The sequence below is a fragment of the Salmo salar genome, chromosome ssa19 (genome assembly GCF_905237065.1).
Source record: "Salmo salar chromosome ssa19, Ssal_v3.1, whole genome shotgun sequence".
In the NCBI taxonomy this organism is placed as follows: domain Eukaryota; kingdom Metazoa; phylum Chordata; class Actinopteri; order Salmoniformes; family Salmonidae; genus Salmo; species Salmo salar.
The window spans coordinates 12,045,554-12,063,439 of record NC_059460.1 but is presented as its reverse complement, the minus strand read 5'-3'; the positions used below and the strand labels follow the sequence as shown (position 1 = coordinate 12,063,439).

General features: G+C 42.2%; 1 protein-coding gene across 1 annotated transcript in view; it reads left to right on the top strand.

Annotated features, from left to right (window-relative positions):
- The window catches only part of dok6 (docking protein 6), a 76,903-nt gene that overhangs the window by 17,513 nt on the left and 41,504 nt on the right, over nucleotides 1-17,886 (top strand). The window contains 2 exon segments of the mRNA XM_014157186.2: nucleotides 5,172-5,279; nucleotides 12,833-12,947. Of these exon segments, the coding sequence (XP_014012661.1) occupies nucleotides 5,172-5,279; nucleotides 12,833-12,947 (223 nt within the window).

The window sequence follows — 17,886 nt, the reverse complement described above, 5'->3', positions numbered from 1 at the left end:
CAGTCCATATTCAGCCTCTGGACCTCTGTTGAGAGGGAGGTCAAAGCTGATGAACAAAGCTACACTGTATTGCATTTAGTCTGTTCTTTTGGCCATAATATGTCTTTGTGAGCCATACTTGTTGGTGTTTTGTACAATTGGTTTATTTCCACACTGAAATCAATATAGTTATCATTGGGTACCTTGTGTACCGCTTGTATAAAAATCCTTTCAGTGTTGTTGCTTTGTTATACGATAAGGGACTAAAGCAGCATGAAAAATATAATTCTCTTCTTTAAAAGCTCTTGTAGACAAATGGAAAATGGTTATTTGTTACAGTCAAAAGACAGCAGCATACAGTAGCTACAGCACCATTTCTCTGGGGTAATTCTCCACACAAATTGAATGGGCTATTGTAGGAGAAACCAGTGCTTTCATCCTCTGGTACTTAGATCACACCTCAAAGAAAAGAGGCTGATTGTACTCTCATAACATCCCTTTTTCTTGCTAATATATATTTTTTTATTTCTGGGCGATGATGCTTTGTTCTGCGGCAACACACAAATACACTCACACACTCACTCACCCTCGCATGGAATAATGTTCCGGCATTCTAATTAGTCACACATTCTAGAAGCTTCAGAGTCTCATTCACCTCCATGTAATTAAAATCAGTGTAAGAGTCCTCCTAAGTAACACCTAGAAACACTGCCAAGAATAGGCCCTCCTTGACAAAGCATTTGACAACTGTGGAACAGGCGAAATTAAGCCTTTTCCTTCGTACCTTTTGTTCTTATAAACACTGTAGCTATCTCTCTGAGCTTGCTTTTGTAGTGTTGTAATGACTTAATCTCAGCATTCTCAGAGTGAATTACTTTGTGTGTGGTAGGCAATGAATGGTTTTGTTTCGTTGCCCCAGAAGGGATTTCGAGACAACAGTTGAGTCAGTTTCTATATGACTTGATACTGGAGCTGTAGGTTATGATCAACGACCAGACAGCTCATTCTTACCTCTTGGGGTTTAATGTAATATGGTGTTGTTTTGTCCTTAGGTAAACTATTCAGAAAATAGATTGGTTATTGACTATGGCCTCTTGTGTCCTGATTAATAAATGCAGAAGTAAGAAAGCACTTTATAGGTACAGCCCATCATTACCTTAAGTGTCCCATTCTACATTAAAGCATTTAGTTGTGTACCTCTTTCTCTCTCTCTCTCTCTCTCTCTCTCTCTCTCTCTCTCTCTCTCTCTCTCTCTCGCTCTCTCTCTCTCTCTCTCTCTCGCTCTCTCGCTCTCTCCCTCTTTCTCTCTCTCTCTCTCTTGTTTTCTCTGTATAATAGTCATGAGCCTCACTAATGGCCCCGAGGCCCATCAGTAGGAACAGAACAGATAAGAACCAAGGCAGGAATTCACTCCAGTCAATTACCTGGAGTGCCAAGTTCAGCCGCTGTGTTCCTTTTATAGAGTAAACAAATGGATCCTGGATACACAGTCCCTCCACGATGACGATGCAGAGAGTGTTAATCATACATCAAACAGATTAATATCAGCTAGCTATCTCAGACAGGAAATTGAAAGATCCTCTTCTTCAACATGAAGCCCCTAGATATGGTATTAGGCCTAATAAGTTCTAGTTGACTCCTTATAAATGCACTTCAGATAAGTGCGTACTTCAAGTGCACTACAGTTTTCACAACAGTGTTCCAGACATCCGAAAGTTGCTACTGGTAACCGCATGCTCTATTTAAATGCACAATATCACAACAATCTCAAGCTATTGCATTTATCATTAATGGGCTGTATATTTGTATTTGGTTTAAATCACTCTGTTCGAGACGGAGAGGCGCTTTATGCATTTACACAGACCGTTAAGGGTAGAGGACACCTTCCCTGGTCTTTCCGGATGCCATACAAGAATTATATTAGGATAATAAAGTGGATGCGAGCCAAGAGGTCCTTGAGCCAAGCTGTCAGGGAGATATAAAGTATTAAAAGACCACAGAGGGGATGTGTGACATCTTCAACTGACATCTCAGAGTCAGAGTAAATCACACAGTAGTAGTATACGAATGTAAAAAGTTACAATGACTAAGGATCTTTCACTTTCAGTGTCTGCTCTGTTATGGATGCTATAGGTTATGGATGCTATAGGTTATGGATGATATAGGTTATGGATGATATAGGTTATGGATGCTATAGGCTATGGATGCTATAGGCTATGGATGCTATAGGTTATGGATGATATAGGTTATGGATGATATAGGTTATGGATGCTATAGGCTATGGATGCTATAGGCTATGGATGCTATAGGCTATGGATGATATAGGCTATGGATGATTTAGGCTATGGATGATATAGGTTATGGATGCTATAGGTTATGGATGATATAGGCTATGGATGATATAGACTATGGATGATATAAGTTATGGATGATATAAGTTATGGATGATATAGGTTATGGATGATATAGGCTATGGATGATATAGTTTATGGATCATATAGGTTATGGATGATATAGGTTATGGATGATATAGGCTATGGATGATATAGGCTATGGATGATATAGGTTATGGATGATATAGACTATGGATGATATAGACTATGGATGATATAAATGATGGATGATATAGGTTATGGATGATATAGACTATGGATGATATAGGTTATGGATGATATAGGCTATGGATGATATAGGTTATGGATGATATAGACTATGGATGATATAAATTATGGATGATATAGGTTATGGATGATATAGACTATGGATGATATAGGTTATGGATGATATAGGCTATGGATGATATAGGTTATGGATGTACTATTGGAATAAGAAAAGACTGTAGAATAAGGTGTTCAGATGTGGATTATTCTGGTCTGATTCAATGTATCCTTCATGAAAGAGAGAGAGAGAGAGCAATGGAAGAGAGAGGGAAAGAAAGATAAATTTGCAGAGAGAGAAAGAAATACAGAATGAGAGAGAGAGAGATAGAGAGAGTGAAGTGGAGAGAGACAGACAGAGGAGAATGAAGTGGAGAGATTATTGTGGAGTTCTTTTTTTTAAAGAGACGAAGAGTTTTTGAGTGGCTGTGTCCTTTTTTCAATCTTGACCTTGTTGTGGCTCTTTGGCACACAGTGTGTGTGTGTGTGTGTGTGTGTGTGTGTGTGTGTGTGTGTGTGTGTGTGTGTGTGTGTGTGTGTGTGTGTGTGTGTGTGTGTGTGTGTGTGTGTGTGTGTGTGTGTGGTCTATCTGTGTCTCTCTCTCTCTCTATGTGTGTGTGTGTGTGTGTGTGTGTGTGTGTGTGTGTGTGTGTGTGTGTGTGTGTGTGTGTGTGTGTGTGTGTGTGTGTGTGTGTGTGTGTGTGTGTGTGTGTGTGTGATCCAGAGGGTTCTAAGTCCCTGCAGGGGGGATGTACCAGACTTTGGTCAACCAATCAATACTCACTAAGCTATATCAGTAGGCTACCTCTGAGAAAGCTAACACAAAGGAAGCTAGCTACTATTACACTGCTTTATCATCTCTCACTAAACACCCGGGACATATCAGCTGTCAACGCTTTAACATTGTCGTGTAGTTACAATGTTATACGCGCAGAAATAAACTGAAGGATGTCTCTCTCCTCTCTCTCTCTCTCTCTCCTGTGTGACGGTGAGCGTTAGGGACTGTTTTTGAGCTCGTATGTCCCCTTTCGATTTTGACCTTATTGTGGCCCTTTGGCACACAGTGTGTGTGTGCGGCTGTGGGCGCGTGCGTGTGTGTGTGTGTGTATGTGTATCTGTGACTGTGCAGTAGCAGTGCATCCAAACAAATAGGTCTAGATTGCTAAATAGATGAAATAGATGAATGCACAAACAGCCCAGTTTCAGTTGACTGAGAGGAAAGCATTTGCTCTTTGAGTTATTGATGTGGTGATGCACCGGTGAGCATCTCATTGAGTCTGGATTAATATCCACACAGATAAATGATGAGACAGGCTGGCTGGAATGCTTGGAAAGTAGATGGAAAAATGAATTAGTGAAGATGCTTATTAATGTATCAAATTCATTTTTTTGTTTTTTTGTTGTTTTTTTGTTATACACTCAGCCCAATGTTCTAAATTAATACCTTTCATTGTGTTATGATAAAAAATGCCCTTGACAATGTCAGCATTTTGTTTTGTTTGGCTGTGTAATCAGTTACGACTTTTTTCAAACTTCAAAGGTTGCATTGTGTGCTGGTTTTTAGTCTTGTTTATTACTGTACATCTCCCTGGTTTGGGGTTCTGATCAGGTTCTTCAGGGGAACATCTCCCTGGTTTGGGGTTCTGATCAGGTTCTTCAGGGGAACATCTCCCTGGTTTGGGGTTCTGATCAGGTTCTTCAGGGGAACATCTCTCTAGTTTGTGGTTTCGGATCAGGTTCTTGAGGGGAACATGTCTCTGGTTTGGGTTTCTGATCAGGTTCTTCAGGGGAACATCTCTCTGGTTTGGGTGTCTGATCAGATTCTTCAGGGGAACATCTCTCTGGTTTGGGTGTCTGATCAGGTTCTTCAGGGGAACATCTCTCTGGTTTGGGTGTCTGATCAGGTTCTTCAGGGGACCATCTCTCTGGTTTGGGTGTCTGATCAGATTCTTCAGGGGACCATCTCTCTGGTTTGGGTTTCTGATCAGGTTCTTCAGGGGAACATCTCTCTGATTTTGTTTTCTGATCAGGTTCTTCAGGGGAACATCTCTCTGATTTTGTTTTCTGATCAGGTTCTTCAGGGGAACATCTCTCTGATTTTGTTTTCTGATCAGGTTCTTCAGGGGAACATCTCTCTGGCTTGGGGTTTCGGATCAGGTTCTTGAGGGGAACATCTCTCTGGTTTGGGTTTCTGATCAGATTCTTGTGGGGAACATCTCTCTGGTTTGGCTGTCTGATCAGATTCTTGAGGGGAACATCTCTCTGGTTTGGGTTTCTGGTCAGATTCTTGAGGGGAACATCTCTCTGGTTTGGGTGTCTGATCAGATTCTTGATGGGAACATCTGCCTGGTTTGGGGTTCTTCTGATCAGGTTCACCAGAGGAACATCTCCATGGTTTGGGTTTCTGATCAGGTTCTTCAGGGGAACATCTCTCTGGTTTGGGTGTCTGATCAGATTCTTCAGGGGAATATCTCCCTGGTTTGGGGTTCTTTTGATGGTATTCTCATGGTTCTGTTATCCATGTGTTCGCCACAGATCTTCAAGAGGTGCTGGCTGGTGTTTAAGAAGGCGTCCAGTAAAGGCCCCAGACGGTTAGAGAAATACCAAGATGAGAAGGCAGCATACTTCAGAAGCTTTCACAAGGTAAATACATTTTTTATACTGTCACTGTCTTTTATATATATCTATACAGTTGAGGTCGGAAGTTTACATACACCTTAGCCAACTACATTTAAACTCAGTTTTTCACAATTCCTGACATTTAATCCTTGTAAGAATTCCCTGTCTTAGGTCAGTTAAGATCACCACTTTATTTTAAGAATGTGAAATGTCAGAATAATAGTAGAGAGAAGGATTTATTTCAGCTTTTATTTCTTTCATCACATTCCCAGTGGGTCAGAAGTTTACATACACTCAATTAGTATTTGGTAGCATTGCCTTTAAATTGTTTAACTTGGGTCAAATGTTTCGGGAAGCCGTCCACAAGCTTCCCACAATAAGTTGGGTGAATTTTGGCCCATTCCTCCTGACAGAGCTGGTGTAACTGAGTCAGGTTTGTAGGCCTCTTGCTCGCACACGCTTTTTTAGTTCTGCCCACACATTTTCTATGGGATTGAGGTCAGGGCTTTGTGATGGCCACTCCAATACCTTGACTTTGTTGTCCTTAAGTCATTTTGCCACAACTTTGGAAGAATGCTTGGGGTCATTGTTGATTTGGAAGACCCATTTGCAACCAAGCTTTAACTTCCTGACTGATGTCTTGAGATGTTGCTTCAATATATCCACATAATTTTTCTGCCTCATGATGCCATCTATTTTGTGAAGTGCACCAGTCCCTCCTGCAGCAAAGGACCCCCACAACATGATGCTGCCATCGCCGTGCTTCACTGTTAGGATGGGGATCTTCGGATTGCAAGCCTCCCCCTTTTTCCCAAAAATATAACGATGGTCATTATGGCCAAACAGTTCTATTTTTGTTTCATCAGACCAGAGGACATTTCTTCAAAAAGTACAATCTTTGTCCCCATGTGCAGTTGCAAACCGTAGTCTGGCTTTTTTTGGTAGTTTATACTTGCGTACTATTGTTTGTACAGATGAACATGGTACCTTCCGTCATTTGGAAATTGCTCCCAAGGATGAACCAGACTTGTGGAGGTCTACAATTTTTTTCAGATGTCTTGGCTGATTTCTTTAGATTTTCCCATGATGTCAAGCAAAGAGGCACTGAGTTTGAAAGTAGGCCTTGAGATACATCCACAGGTACACCTCCAATTGACTCAAATTATGTCAATTAGCCTATCAGAAGCTTCTAAAGCCATGAAATCATTTTCTGGAATTTTCCAAGCTGTTTAAAGGCACAGTCAATTTAGTGTATGTAAACTTCTGACCCACTGGAATTGTGATACAGTGAATTATAAGTGAAATTGCCTTGCCAAAACTATAGAATTTTGTGGAGTGGTTGAAAAACGAGTTTTAATGACTCCAACGTAAGTGTATGTAAACTTCCGATTTCAACTATATGTATATATATATAGTTGTGTTTCGAAGGGTGCTGCGTATATATATATATATATACTGCTCAAAAAAATTAAGGGAACACTTAAACAACACATCCTAGAACTGAATGAAAAAAATAATCTTATTAAATACTTTTTTCTTTACATAGTTGAATGTGCTGACAACTAAATCACACAAAAAGAATCAATGGAAATCCAATTTATCAACCCATGGAGGTCTGGATTTGGAGTCACACTCAAAATTAAAGTGGAAAACCACACTACAGGCTGATCCAACTTTGATGTAATGTCCTTAAAACAAGTCAAAATGAGGCTCAGTAGTGTGTGTGGTCTCCACGTGCCTGTATGACCTCTCTACAACGCCTGGGCATGCTCCTGATGAGGTGGCGGATGGTCTCCTGAGGGATCTCCTCCCAGACCTGGACTAAAGCATCTGCCAACTCCTGGACAGTCTGTGGTGCAACGTGGCGTTCGTGGATGGAGCGAGACATGATGTCCCAGATGTGCTCAATTAGATTCAGGCCTGGGGAACGGGCGGGCCAGTCCATAGCATCAATGCCTTCCTCTTGCAGGAACTGCTGACACACTCCAGCCACATGAGGTCTAGCATTGTCTTGCATTAGGAGGAACCCAGGGCCAACCGCACCAGCATATGGTCTCACAAGGGGTCTGAGGATCTCATCTCGGTACCTAATGGCAGTCAGGCTACCTCTAGCGAGCACATGGAGGGCTGTGAGGCCCCCCAAAGAAATGCCACCCCACACCATGACTGACCCACCGCCAAACCGGTCATGCTGGAGGATGTTGCAGGCAGCAGAATGTTCTCCACGGCGTCTCCAGACTCTGTCACGTCTGTCACATGTGCTCAGTGTGAACCTGCTTCATCTGTGAAGAGCACAGGGCGCCAGTGGCGAATTTGCCAATCTTGGTGTTCTCTGGCAAATGCCAAACGTCCTGCACGGTGTTGGGCTGTAAGCACAACCCCCACCTGTGGACGTCGGGCCCTCATACCACCCTCATGGAGTCTGTTTCTGACCGTTTGAGCAGACACATGCACATTTGTGGCCTGCTGGAGGTCATTTTGCAGGGCTCTGGCAGTGCTCCTCCTGCTCCTCCTTGCACAAAGGCGGAGGTAGCGGTCCTGCTGCTGGGTTGTTGCCCTCCTACGGCCTCCTCCACGTCTCCTGATGTACTGGCCTGTCTCCTGGTAGCGCCTCCATGCTCTGGACACTACGCTGACAGACACAGCAAACCTTCTTGCCACAGCTCGCATTGATGTGCCATCCTGGATGAGCTGCACTACCTGAGCCACTTGTGTGGGTTGTAGACTCTGTCTCATGCTACCACTAGAGTGAAAGCACCGCCAGCATTCAAAAGTGACTAAAACATCAGCCAGGAAGCATAGGAACTGAGAAGTGGTCTGTGGTCTCCACCTGCAGAACCACTCCTTTATTGGGGGTGTCTTGCTTATTGCCTATAATTTCCACCTGTTGTCTATTCCATTTGCACAACAGCATGTGAAATTTATTGTCAATCAGTGTTGCTTCCTAAGTGGACAGTTTGATTTCACAGAAGTGTGATTGACTTGGAGTTACATTGTGTTGTTTAAGTGTTCCCTTTATTTTTTTGAGCAGTATATATTCACCTCATTGGCTCTCCAAATAATTGTTGTTTTGATATGAAGGGTGCACTCAGTAGACATATGTTTTTAGACGCAGCATAAGGCCAGACAGACATTCATTTGTCTGAGTCTGTTGACCCTTTTAACGGCACCACCTCCCATCACAACTTAGCCACAAGCTTAATGTTTACCCAATAACAAGCCCCAATCACCATTTCCCCTCAGACAATATCGCCAAGCACTTATTTTATTACACATCAATCGGTTAAATCGTATTACGCACAGACCGACCCCAAAAAATAATTGTATTTGTCTTTCATAAAATAATTTCACATGGGGTAATGATTGCTGTTCGGAATCTATTAAGGCACATTTGGACGCTTTATCTCGTTCCTCCAAGGTCTTTCTCTTCCTTTGAGGAGGATAATCTGGAATATAATATATCTCTCCCCGCTTCTTAAACCCTTTGAAAATACCCCAATTAAGCCTCATTATCAGTGGCAAGGATGATGTTAAGTGAGTTAAGTGGCTCTGCTATAGTGATGGGAGGAGAGGAGATGTAGCCTCAGAATGGGACTTGCTGGGACACCAGAGTGTTTGATGTGTCTGGGCTCTTTAATATGTGGCTGTATTATGAGAGGGGCCCTTTAAGGCCCTATAACACACTGTCTAATACACTATCATTAGTTATCAGACACTTCCCCACCTCATCAAGAGGTTGACTGACTGGAGGCCTATGCTGATTTGCGATAGCTACGTAACTTTTTCTAGTACATCATTCCATCAATTTGAAATGCCTATGTAGTGTTAACCTCTCCTAGAGATGTCTGCTACCCACAGCAAAGTGAGTGATGACAGAACACATGCACCAGTGCACCTGATAATGCTTCCCCACAGTGCTCCCCAGTGCACATGAAAACGCTTCCCTAGAATCTCCACACAGATTAGGAAAGGTTCCATCCGAGGGGTTTCAGAACAGTGCTGCAGAGAAAACTTAAAAACAACAACGACAACAACAGTGGATTTGCTTTTGTGTTTCGAAGGGTGCTGCGTAGATAGAATGTTGCGGCCCCGCCCGCCTGTCAGGAAAACAACCTGTGGTTACCTAGGTTACCCCGTTGTCTCACAGCAAAAAATATGACATTTTTCAAAGCAATTTTCTTGTTGTCTGCTTGTTTTAATAAATTACAAAACTAGATTTTAAAAAAGTACAACATGTCTAAAGATGAATTTTCAACATTGCTTGCTCCGGAGCGTTCTCACTACTTAGAACATTTTATATTGTAGGGCTTCCCAACAACACAAACAAACGGATTTTACAGCTACAAGTAGTGAATGGAGTTACAGTACAAACTAAGTATATTGAACAAGTGAAATGTCTTCCGTGTGATTGAATGTTTTCCACACACATAGCTACAGTACCAGTCAAAAGTTTGGACACACCTACTCATTCTAGGGTTTTTCTTTATTTTGACTATTTTCTACATTGTAAAATAATAGTAAAAACATCAAAACTATGAAATAACACATATGGAATCATGTAGTAACCAAAAAAGTGTTGAACAAATCGAAATATATTTTATATTTGAGAATCTTCAAAGTAGCCACCCTTTGCCTTGATGACAGCTTTGCACACTCTTGCCATTCTCTCAACCAGCTTCATGAGGTAGTCACCTGGAGTGCATTTTAATTAACAGGTGGTAATTTGGTACATTTGTGGAATTTCTTTCCTTCTTAATGCGTTTGAGCCAATCAGTTGTGTTGTGTCAAGGTAGGCGTATACAGAAGATAGCCCTATTTGGTAAAAGACCAAGTCCATATTATGGCAAGAACAGCTCAAATAAGCAAAGAGAAATGACATTCCGCCATAAAAATAAAAATAAAAAAATACATTAAAATTATAATTTAACTTTTGTTTAACTAGGTAAGTCGGTTAAGGACAAATGATTATTTCCAATGACGGCCTACCCCGGCCCTAACCCGGACGATGCTGGGCCAATTTTGTGCCGCCCTATGGGACTCCCAAGAACGGATGATCTCCGCATGTGTGGTTCCCAGCGTGAAGCATGGAGGAGGTGTGGGGGTGCTTTGCTGGTGACACTGTCAGTGATTTATTTAGAATTCAAGGCACACTTAACCAGCATGGCTACCACAGCATTCTGCAGCGATATGCCATCCCATCTGGTTTGCGCTTAGTGGTACTATCTTGTTTTTCAACAGGACAATTACCCAAAACACACCTCCAGGCTGTGCAAGGGCTATTTGACCAATGAGAGTGATGGTGCTGCATCAGTTGACCTGGCCTCCACAATCACCCGACCTCAACCCAATTGAGATGGTTCGGGATGAGTTGGACCGCAGAGTGAAGGAAAAGCAGCCAACAAGTGCTCAGCATATGTGGGAACTACTTCAAGGCTGTTGGAAAAAGCATTCCTCATGAAGCTGGTTGAGAGAATACCAAGAGTCTGCAAAGCTGTCATCAAGGCAAAGGGTGGCTACTTTGAATAATCTAAACTATACAATATATTTTGATTTGTTGAACACTTTTTTGGTTACTACATGATTCCAAATGTGTTATTCCATAGTTTTGATGTCTTCACTATTATTCTACAATGTAGAAAATAGTTTAAAAAAAAGAAGACCCTTGACCGAGTAGGTGTGTCCTAACTTTTGACTGTACTGTATGTGTAGCCTACTTGGATACCAACTCCCCACAGTTTCCCACTCTCTCGTGCCGAAAAGCCTGAAGCCACAGGGCTATTTTCGCAGGCTCTATTTCCCTATGTGGGAGCATTGTGAACCGTAGGTCGGGATCTTTGACCTGGCTACATGTACATTGAACAACACATCAGATTTTCAGCATGTTTTGTTATTTCTGTATAACAAAAAACGACGACAAAGTTGGCTCTTTTACACTGGGTGTCAATGGGAAATAACGTTTGCTTTCCCCAATTTGTGGGTGTGGTCAAGGGGAATTCCTTATTATTATTACGTGAATATTGACTCGGAGTATACAACTGAATAATTCAAAAAAAGAATTCAGCAGCACCCACTCCCTGTCTCACTTGTTTACTGTTTTGGCTGCCTCTATGTCATGAGCTTTCGACAAAGGCATTTGCAGCCGTATAATGCTACCAATGGTTTGGTTCATAAACCGTAAATAAATAAGCAGTAAACTGTAGAGAAGTAACTTTTAGAGAGTTTATGCCTTTGGGCTATATTCTTGACAACAGCTTTGTGGCTATGTTCTGAGAGGAAAGAGAAGATCATCAGAGAGGAGAGGGGAGAAGGAGAGGAGAGGAGAGGAGAGGAGAGGAGAGGAGAGGAGAGGAGAGGAGAGGAGAGGAGAGGAGAGGAGAGGAGAGGAGAGGAGAGGAGAGGAGAGGAGGCTAAGCATATAGAGCCCAGCTAGCTCCAGTGCTGGTGTAGTTTTTGCTGCCAGTTCTGTGTTATAATTATGTTTCTGGGTTAAGATATGGACCATATTGACTTCATATTCACTTCCTCACATCAGCGATGCAAACAGATGGTATCAATGCTATTTTCTGGATAATGAATACTGAGGATAATGGTATTCAATACATTTTGTACAACCTCATCGTCTTGAACAGAAAATGCTGTTCATCGAAAATTGAATTTATTTCACTAACAATAATCAAATCAAACGTAGAAATCTTTATTCTGCATGTGGCATGTTAGCATGGCTCGTGGCACTGAGCTCTAACGGTCAGGTTTTTACTATATAGGAAACACGCACGCAGGGACAAACACTCGCACGCACACACACACACACATTTTACTACAGTATACGGGCAGTGAGCCCACGAAATACATTCCCATCAGGCTGGCATTGTGCCCACGTTTGGCTCTGAGCGAGCGCTCTACAATAATGTAATGGCTCTTATCTGTCCAGCAGCGAACAGAGAGTGGATTGTTGAAGAAAACAGTCCTACAAATGCACAAGATATTCAATTAAATGACTGTTAACTCCCAGAGTTAACGTGATTTAGGAGCTTTTGATTCTGCTCCTGAGTATTGATTGGATCTTTAGTGGCCGTGTGCGAAGTGAAGCCGTTTCACCAGTTGCTCTTGTTGTTTTTTTAGTTAGAGCCAGACCGATGGAACTCCAAACTGTCATTTAGGAGACTGAGTTGATCCATAATGTATATGACAAGCTTGTTATAATCCATTACACAATATAAATGGTCTTCTTCACACAATTTCCATTGATTTCCCTAAATAAAACGATAGTAGTGGTAATGAACTGCAGTCATATAGCTCCTTTCAACAGAGTTTATGAAATATGAATATTGTGTAAATGAATATGATACAATTCAATTTTGTTTTGCAATTCTGCATGTACAGAACATCGCCAATAGTAATTTAAGATGACAAATGATCAGTTAAGGGAGCAAGTCGAACAACCAATTTATCTCGACAACTTTTCCAAACAAGAAAAACAATTAAAGCTAACATTACTAGACGGTGTTCCCGTGGCTTGTCCCCTCAGCTGTCGTCTTGTTGATTTGGCTAATGTTTTGTTGTTCTGTTTGTCTTAGATCACGGAGCTTCACAATATCAAGAACATTACACGGATGCCCCGGGAGACCAAGAAACACGCAATGGCAATCATCTTCTACGACGAGACTTCCAAGACATTTGCCTGTGAGTCAGGTAAGCAATGCAACGCTGGGGAACGGAGGGAGGGAGGGAAGCATGGAGGGAGGGATGGTGGATGAAGAAGGAGGGAGGGATGAAGAGTACGGGGGAGAGAGAGAGGGAGAAAGCAATAGAAGAGAGAAAAGAACAGAGAAGGGAAAGGTTAGAGAGAGAGAGAGAGAGAGAGAGAGAGAGAGAGAGAAGACAATTGAGTGCTGAAGGTGTTCCAAGCGCCAGGCATGTGATTCTGTACTGTATTAGCTAAGAAGGGTGGGTGTGTGTGTGGGTTTGTGTGGAGGGGTACTTGAGTATTATATATATATGGTTGCATCCTCTGGGTCCTGGTAGAGCAGAATGCTGTGATCTGATAGGTTGTAATGAATTCTGCTGCAGGGACTGGCTGAGTTAATAGTGTTAAGAGTCTTTATAGAGAACTAAAGAGAGACACGGAGAGATAGAGGAGGATGGATATTGGATTCATAGTGATAACGGGATGGGGAGGGAAAGAGAGAGAGAGAGAGAGAGAGAACGATTGGGAAGAGTGAATGAGAGTGATAGGGATAGAGGTGGGGAGAGAGAGAGAGAACGATTGGGAAGAGTGAATGAGAGTGATAGGGATAGAGGTAGAGAGAGAGAGACAGTGGGGATGAGAGATAAATAGAGTGAGCAGTGGTCCTGCAGAGATATTAGCACCTCTCCTCTCTTCTCTTCTCTTCTCCTCTCCTCTCCTCTCCTCTTCTTTCCTCTCCTTCCTCTCCTTTCCTCTCCTCTCCTCTACTATCCTATCCTCTCCACTCGTCTCCTCTCCCTTTCTCTTATCTTCTCTTCTTCTCTCTTCTCCTGTAATGTCACAAACAGAGAAGTAAACAGTAGTTAATTGGGCACTGGGTGGAAGAGACATACACAAACAAACAAGGACAGTGATCTGCTGTAGACAAGTTGCAGGTGATTTTAGTGTGTGCGTGTGCGCGCGCGTGTGTGTGTGTGTGTGCGTGCGTGCGCGCGCGCGCGTGCGTGTGTGTGTGTGTGTGTGTGTGTGTGTGTGTGTGTGTGTGTGTGTGTGTGTGTGTGTGTGTGTGTGTGTGTGTGTGTGTGCTGATGTGCCGATGTGAGCTGTAGCAGTGGATCTCAGGGGATAGATTATGTGCCTTATGGGGTGCAGTGAACTCTATCTCCACTCTCTCCCCTCTCCCCTCTCCCCATTCTCTATGTCTCTCTCTCTCTCCTCCCTCTCTCTTTCTCCCTCTCTCTCTCTCTCTCTCCCTATTTCTCTCCCACACAAACAAACACACACACACACAAACAAACACACAAAGCTCACAGTTACACTGCTGACCCCTCCCTCCCTCTTCCTGGAGTCCCTTGCCATATGGAGGGATGTGTCCCCCGTGTCCAACACATGGTCCTTCACTTCCTGCACTCAATCACACACATGCACACTAGGGCTGGGCGGTGAACCGCATTTTAGTATATACGGACCAGTTTGGATTTTTACTTTACCTTACATAACAGTATATCAATGTTTGGTTTATTAAATGTAATAACTGAGTGCTGAAACTAAATATGCTAGACAAGCTGGGATCTTTTTGTGTCTGTAAAATGAATTATGCTAGAAATGTCGGTGGACACGCTAATGCGTAAATATTGATATAATAACCAATCATATGGAAGTAAACTTGGAGTCACACGATGTTGTGTGGTCCTCCAACTACGACTCTGGAAACCATGCAGTTTATTAGACTACAGATGCAATAAGTTATAAGAACTTCATATGGTGGTGAAAGTGCACACTGATGAGCTTGATGCTCCTTTCCAATAAATACTGAGGGTCTTTGTCACGGATCCCTCCGGAACTTTCATTACTCACACCTGTCCCCTATTCCCACTGATTAGTACTTGTATAAGTGTGCCCTTTGGTTTCCATTGGGTTGTTCCATTATTATTACAATGTCCGTTGGTCATGTGAGTACCTGTGCTGTGTGTTTTGGCTTTTGTGTCGTTGTGGATTGCGCAGATGATTGCGGGTCTTGTCCCGTGTGTTAATCATTGTGCTCTTGTGTTATTTATTCGAGGTACTCCTCGCTCTTTTGTTTGGGTTTCAACCCTGTGTTTTGTATACTGTTTGTTTGGTCTTCATCCCCGTGCCTTTACACGGCACGCCATAATTTGGGTGTAAATAAAAAACATATTACGCATTCCTGCGCCTGTCTCCCGACCCTTTATACCAACGTGACAGTCTTATTCTGGTGACAAATAAAAAATAATCTTGCTCTTTTGTTTATAAAATTCTCATAATGTATACAAGGGTTACTAGGACCCTGGGGGGGGACTTGGCCTATCCACAGGGGTACTTGAGAAGACTCATGAGACCATAGTATTACTAGTAAAATACACATGTGGAGGTACTTGAAGGGTACTCCGGGCAGAGCAGAATTCAGTTGGTGGTACAGTAACCGATAAAGGTTGGGAACCACTGATGTAGGCTATACCCGGACTGTATCTGCAAGCTGTTGGCTAGAGCGCACGTGTCAATACCAAGGTGGGCACACTCGTTATATAACACATTTCCTGTGGGAAAACACTCAGTAGAGTAGAAAATGCAATGGAAACCCATTTCACTTTTTATTCGGTACATGGGAATTGAACCACAAAAGGTATTTTGACGTGCAGCTACGTCATCACGTACAGCCTTTCATCAGAAACAAGTCCATTTGATGGAAGCGCATCTCTGGTGGGAAAGTGGGCATATTGTTTTTATGCAGATTTTAGAATAATTGCATAAAAATCTGTCGCTATTGGATGGAAACGTAGTTATAGAGGAGAATAACTATTCTGATAAAGAAAACTGTACAGTTTTCACAAAATAGAGACATACAAAGACAAAACAAATGTTTTATGTAGTAGTGATGCATAAATGTATGCATCATTACTTCATAAATGTAGTAATTACTACATAAATGTATGCTGAAAATTATTTTTGATTGAACAGTATAAAACAATTAAAAGAGAGAAAGCCCCATTAAAAACACTTAGAAGGTATTTGTTACCACCCTAAAGTCATGCACTACTTATGAAGCATATTTGCAACTTTTATTTTTTTTTAAATTCAAAAGAAAATACTGTTAAATACAGTCATACCTTCAAAAATATCATGATATAATATTTTGGCCATGTCGGCCAGCCTTAAGGCACACACACACACGCTTTTGTGCGTACACACACACTTTCTCTATTTCTCTCCCATGTCCACCCCATGCAGGAAGCTGCCCTCCCAGTGTCCTTCACTTCCTGTGCTCTCTCTGTGGTACTGTGCCAGTGTCAGCCTCTTTTCTCTCTCACTCCCTCTTGCTCCTTCTCACTGCTAGTTTCTATTACTGATGTCTAGCTCTCTTATCTCTTCCACACTCTCTCTCTCTCGCTCTCTCATGCTCTCTCTCTCATTCTCTCTCTCTCTCTCTCTCTCTCTCTCTCTCTCTCTCTCTCTCTCTCTCTCTCTCTCTTTCCCTCTCCCCTGCCTCTCATTTTCCTCCCGCTCCCTCTCCCTCTCTCTCCCTGTGTGTTGTCCAGGCTGCCTCTCGGATAAAGTGTTTGTTTATGTGATTTTCCACTCGGCAGCTCTTACAGTGTGTGAGTTTAGACTTCAGACACACTCAGAGGACACATGCTCAGCAAGGGAGGAAATGGACCAAGAGAGGCTCTTAAGTACAGAGATTTATCTGTGTGTGTGTGTGTGTGTGTGTGTGCGTGCGTGCGTGCGAACAACACCACAACCTCAGGCATGGTCAGTCTAGGGAACAGACCCTTTACCCTTCAAAACCTGCATTTTCCCTCTCAGATAAACTGCCCTGTTGTACACTGAGAAAAAAAATGAAGGTTCTTAAGTGGTTCTTCCTCAGCTCTTAAGGTTCCTTGGAGAACTGTTGCCAAATAAAAAAAACTTTGAGTTAAGTGTGGGGTTTTTGATGTGGCTCTACGGTTCTTGAGAATTCTTAAAGGTTCTTGAAATGTCTATTGAAGCCTGCAAATATGTCCCTTTCATAGCACACAGCAAATTGTCCAGTGTTAACTAGTGTTGAGCTTTCAGTGTAACATTTCTAGGGTTGATTCAAGAGTTAATCAGTGGTGTAAAAGAACCCCAGTGTTGGTGTTAATAACTAGAGGTGAACCAAAACCACGGCCATCACTATCATATTCCCCAGCATGCTCTTTTGCAGGTGGATTTTCAGAATTGTTTCTTTCAATATCTATGTTTTTGCATGTATGTTTATTGATTAATTAAGCTTATGCTACTCAAATGTAAATAACATACATTTTTCTAAACTATTCCAATCTGTTACTTGGACTTATTGCACCTGTTATATCTTAGTCTTTCCAAGCCTGGTAGTCATTCCAAATGCAGGTTGCGGGTGAATAAAAATTCAAAATGGTGTATATCCCCAATCTGCCTGGATTCCAATTGGAATTACACATCATTTTGCAAGCCAGCATAGTGTGAGTTCTGTAAACTATGAGTTTCAGGCCACTGTATTAGGGTAAAACTAGGCTGTATTGTCTTTAAGAATGACATTTTAATGAATGAAATCAACAACCATGTCTCTGTCACTAGCTGAAAGTCATGAGTGGTACAAGTAACTTGAAAATTCACTCGAAAGGCAACCTGGGAACTATGCAAATAAAAATCCCAAAATGTTTTTTCAAAGAACCATCCCTTTTATGGTTCTTCAGAGACCCTAAAATTGTTCCCCTATGGCATCACTCTCAATAACCTTATTTGGTTTCAATTTGCACCTTTGTTTTTAAGAGTGTACACACACACACTTCCACATGCATCTCTATACACATCAGTGACCACAGTGCCATGTCCTGGAGCTCCTTTGGGAAGAGACCAGGGAGAAGTAGACAACACACAGATAAACAACTCAGTCTGACTCTCATTTCATAGCTCAGTAACTCT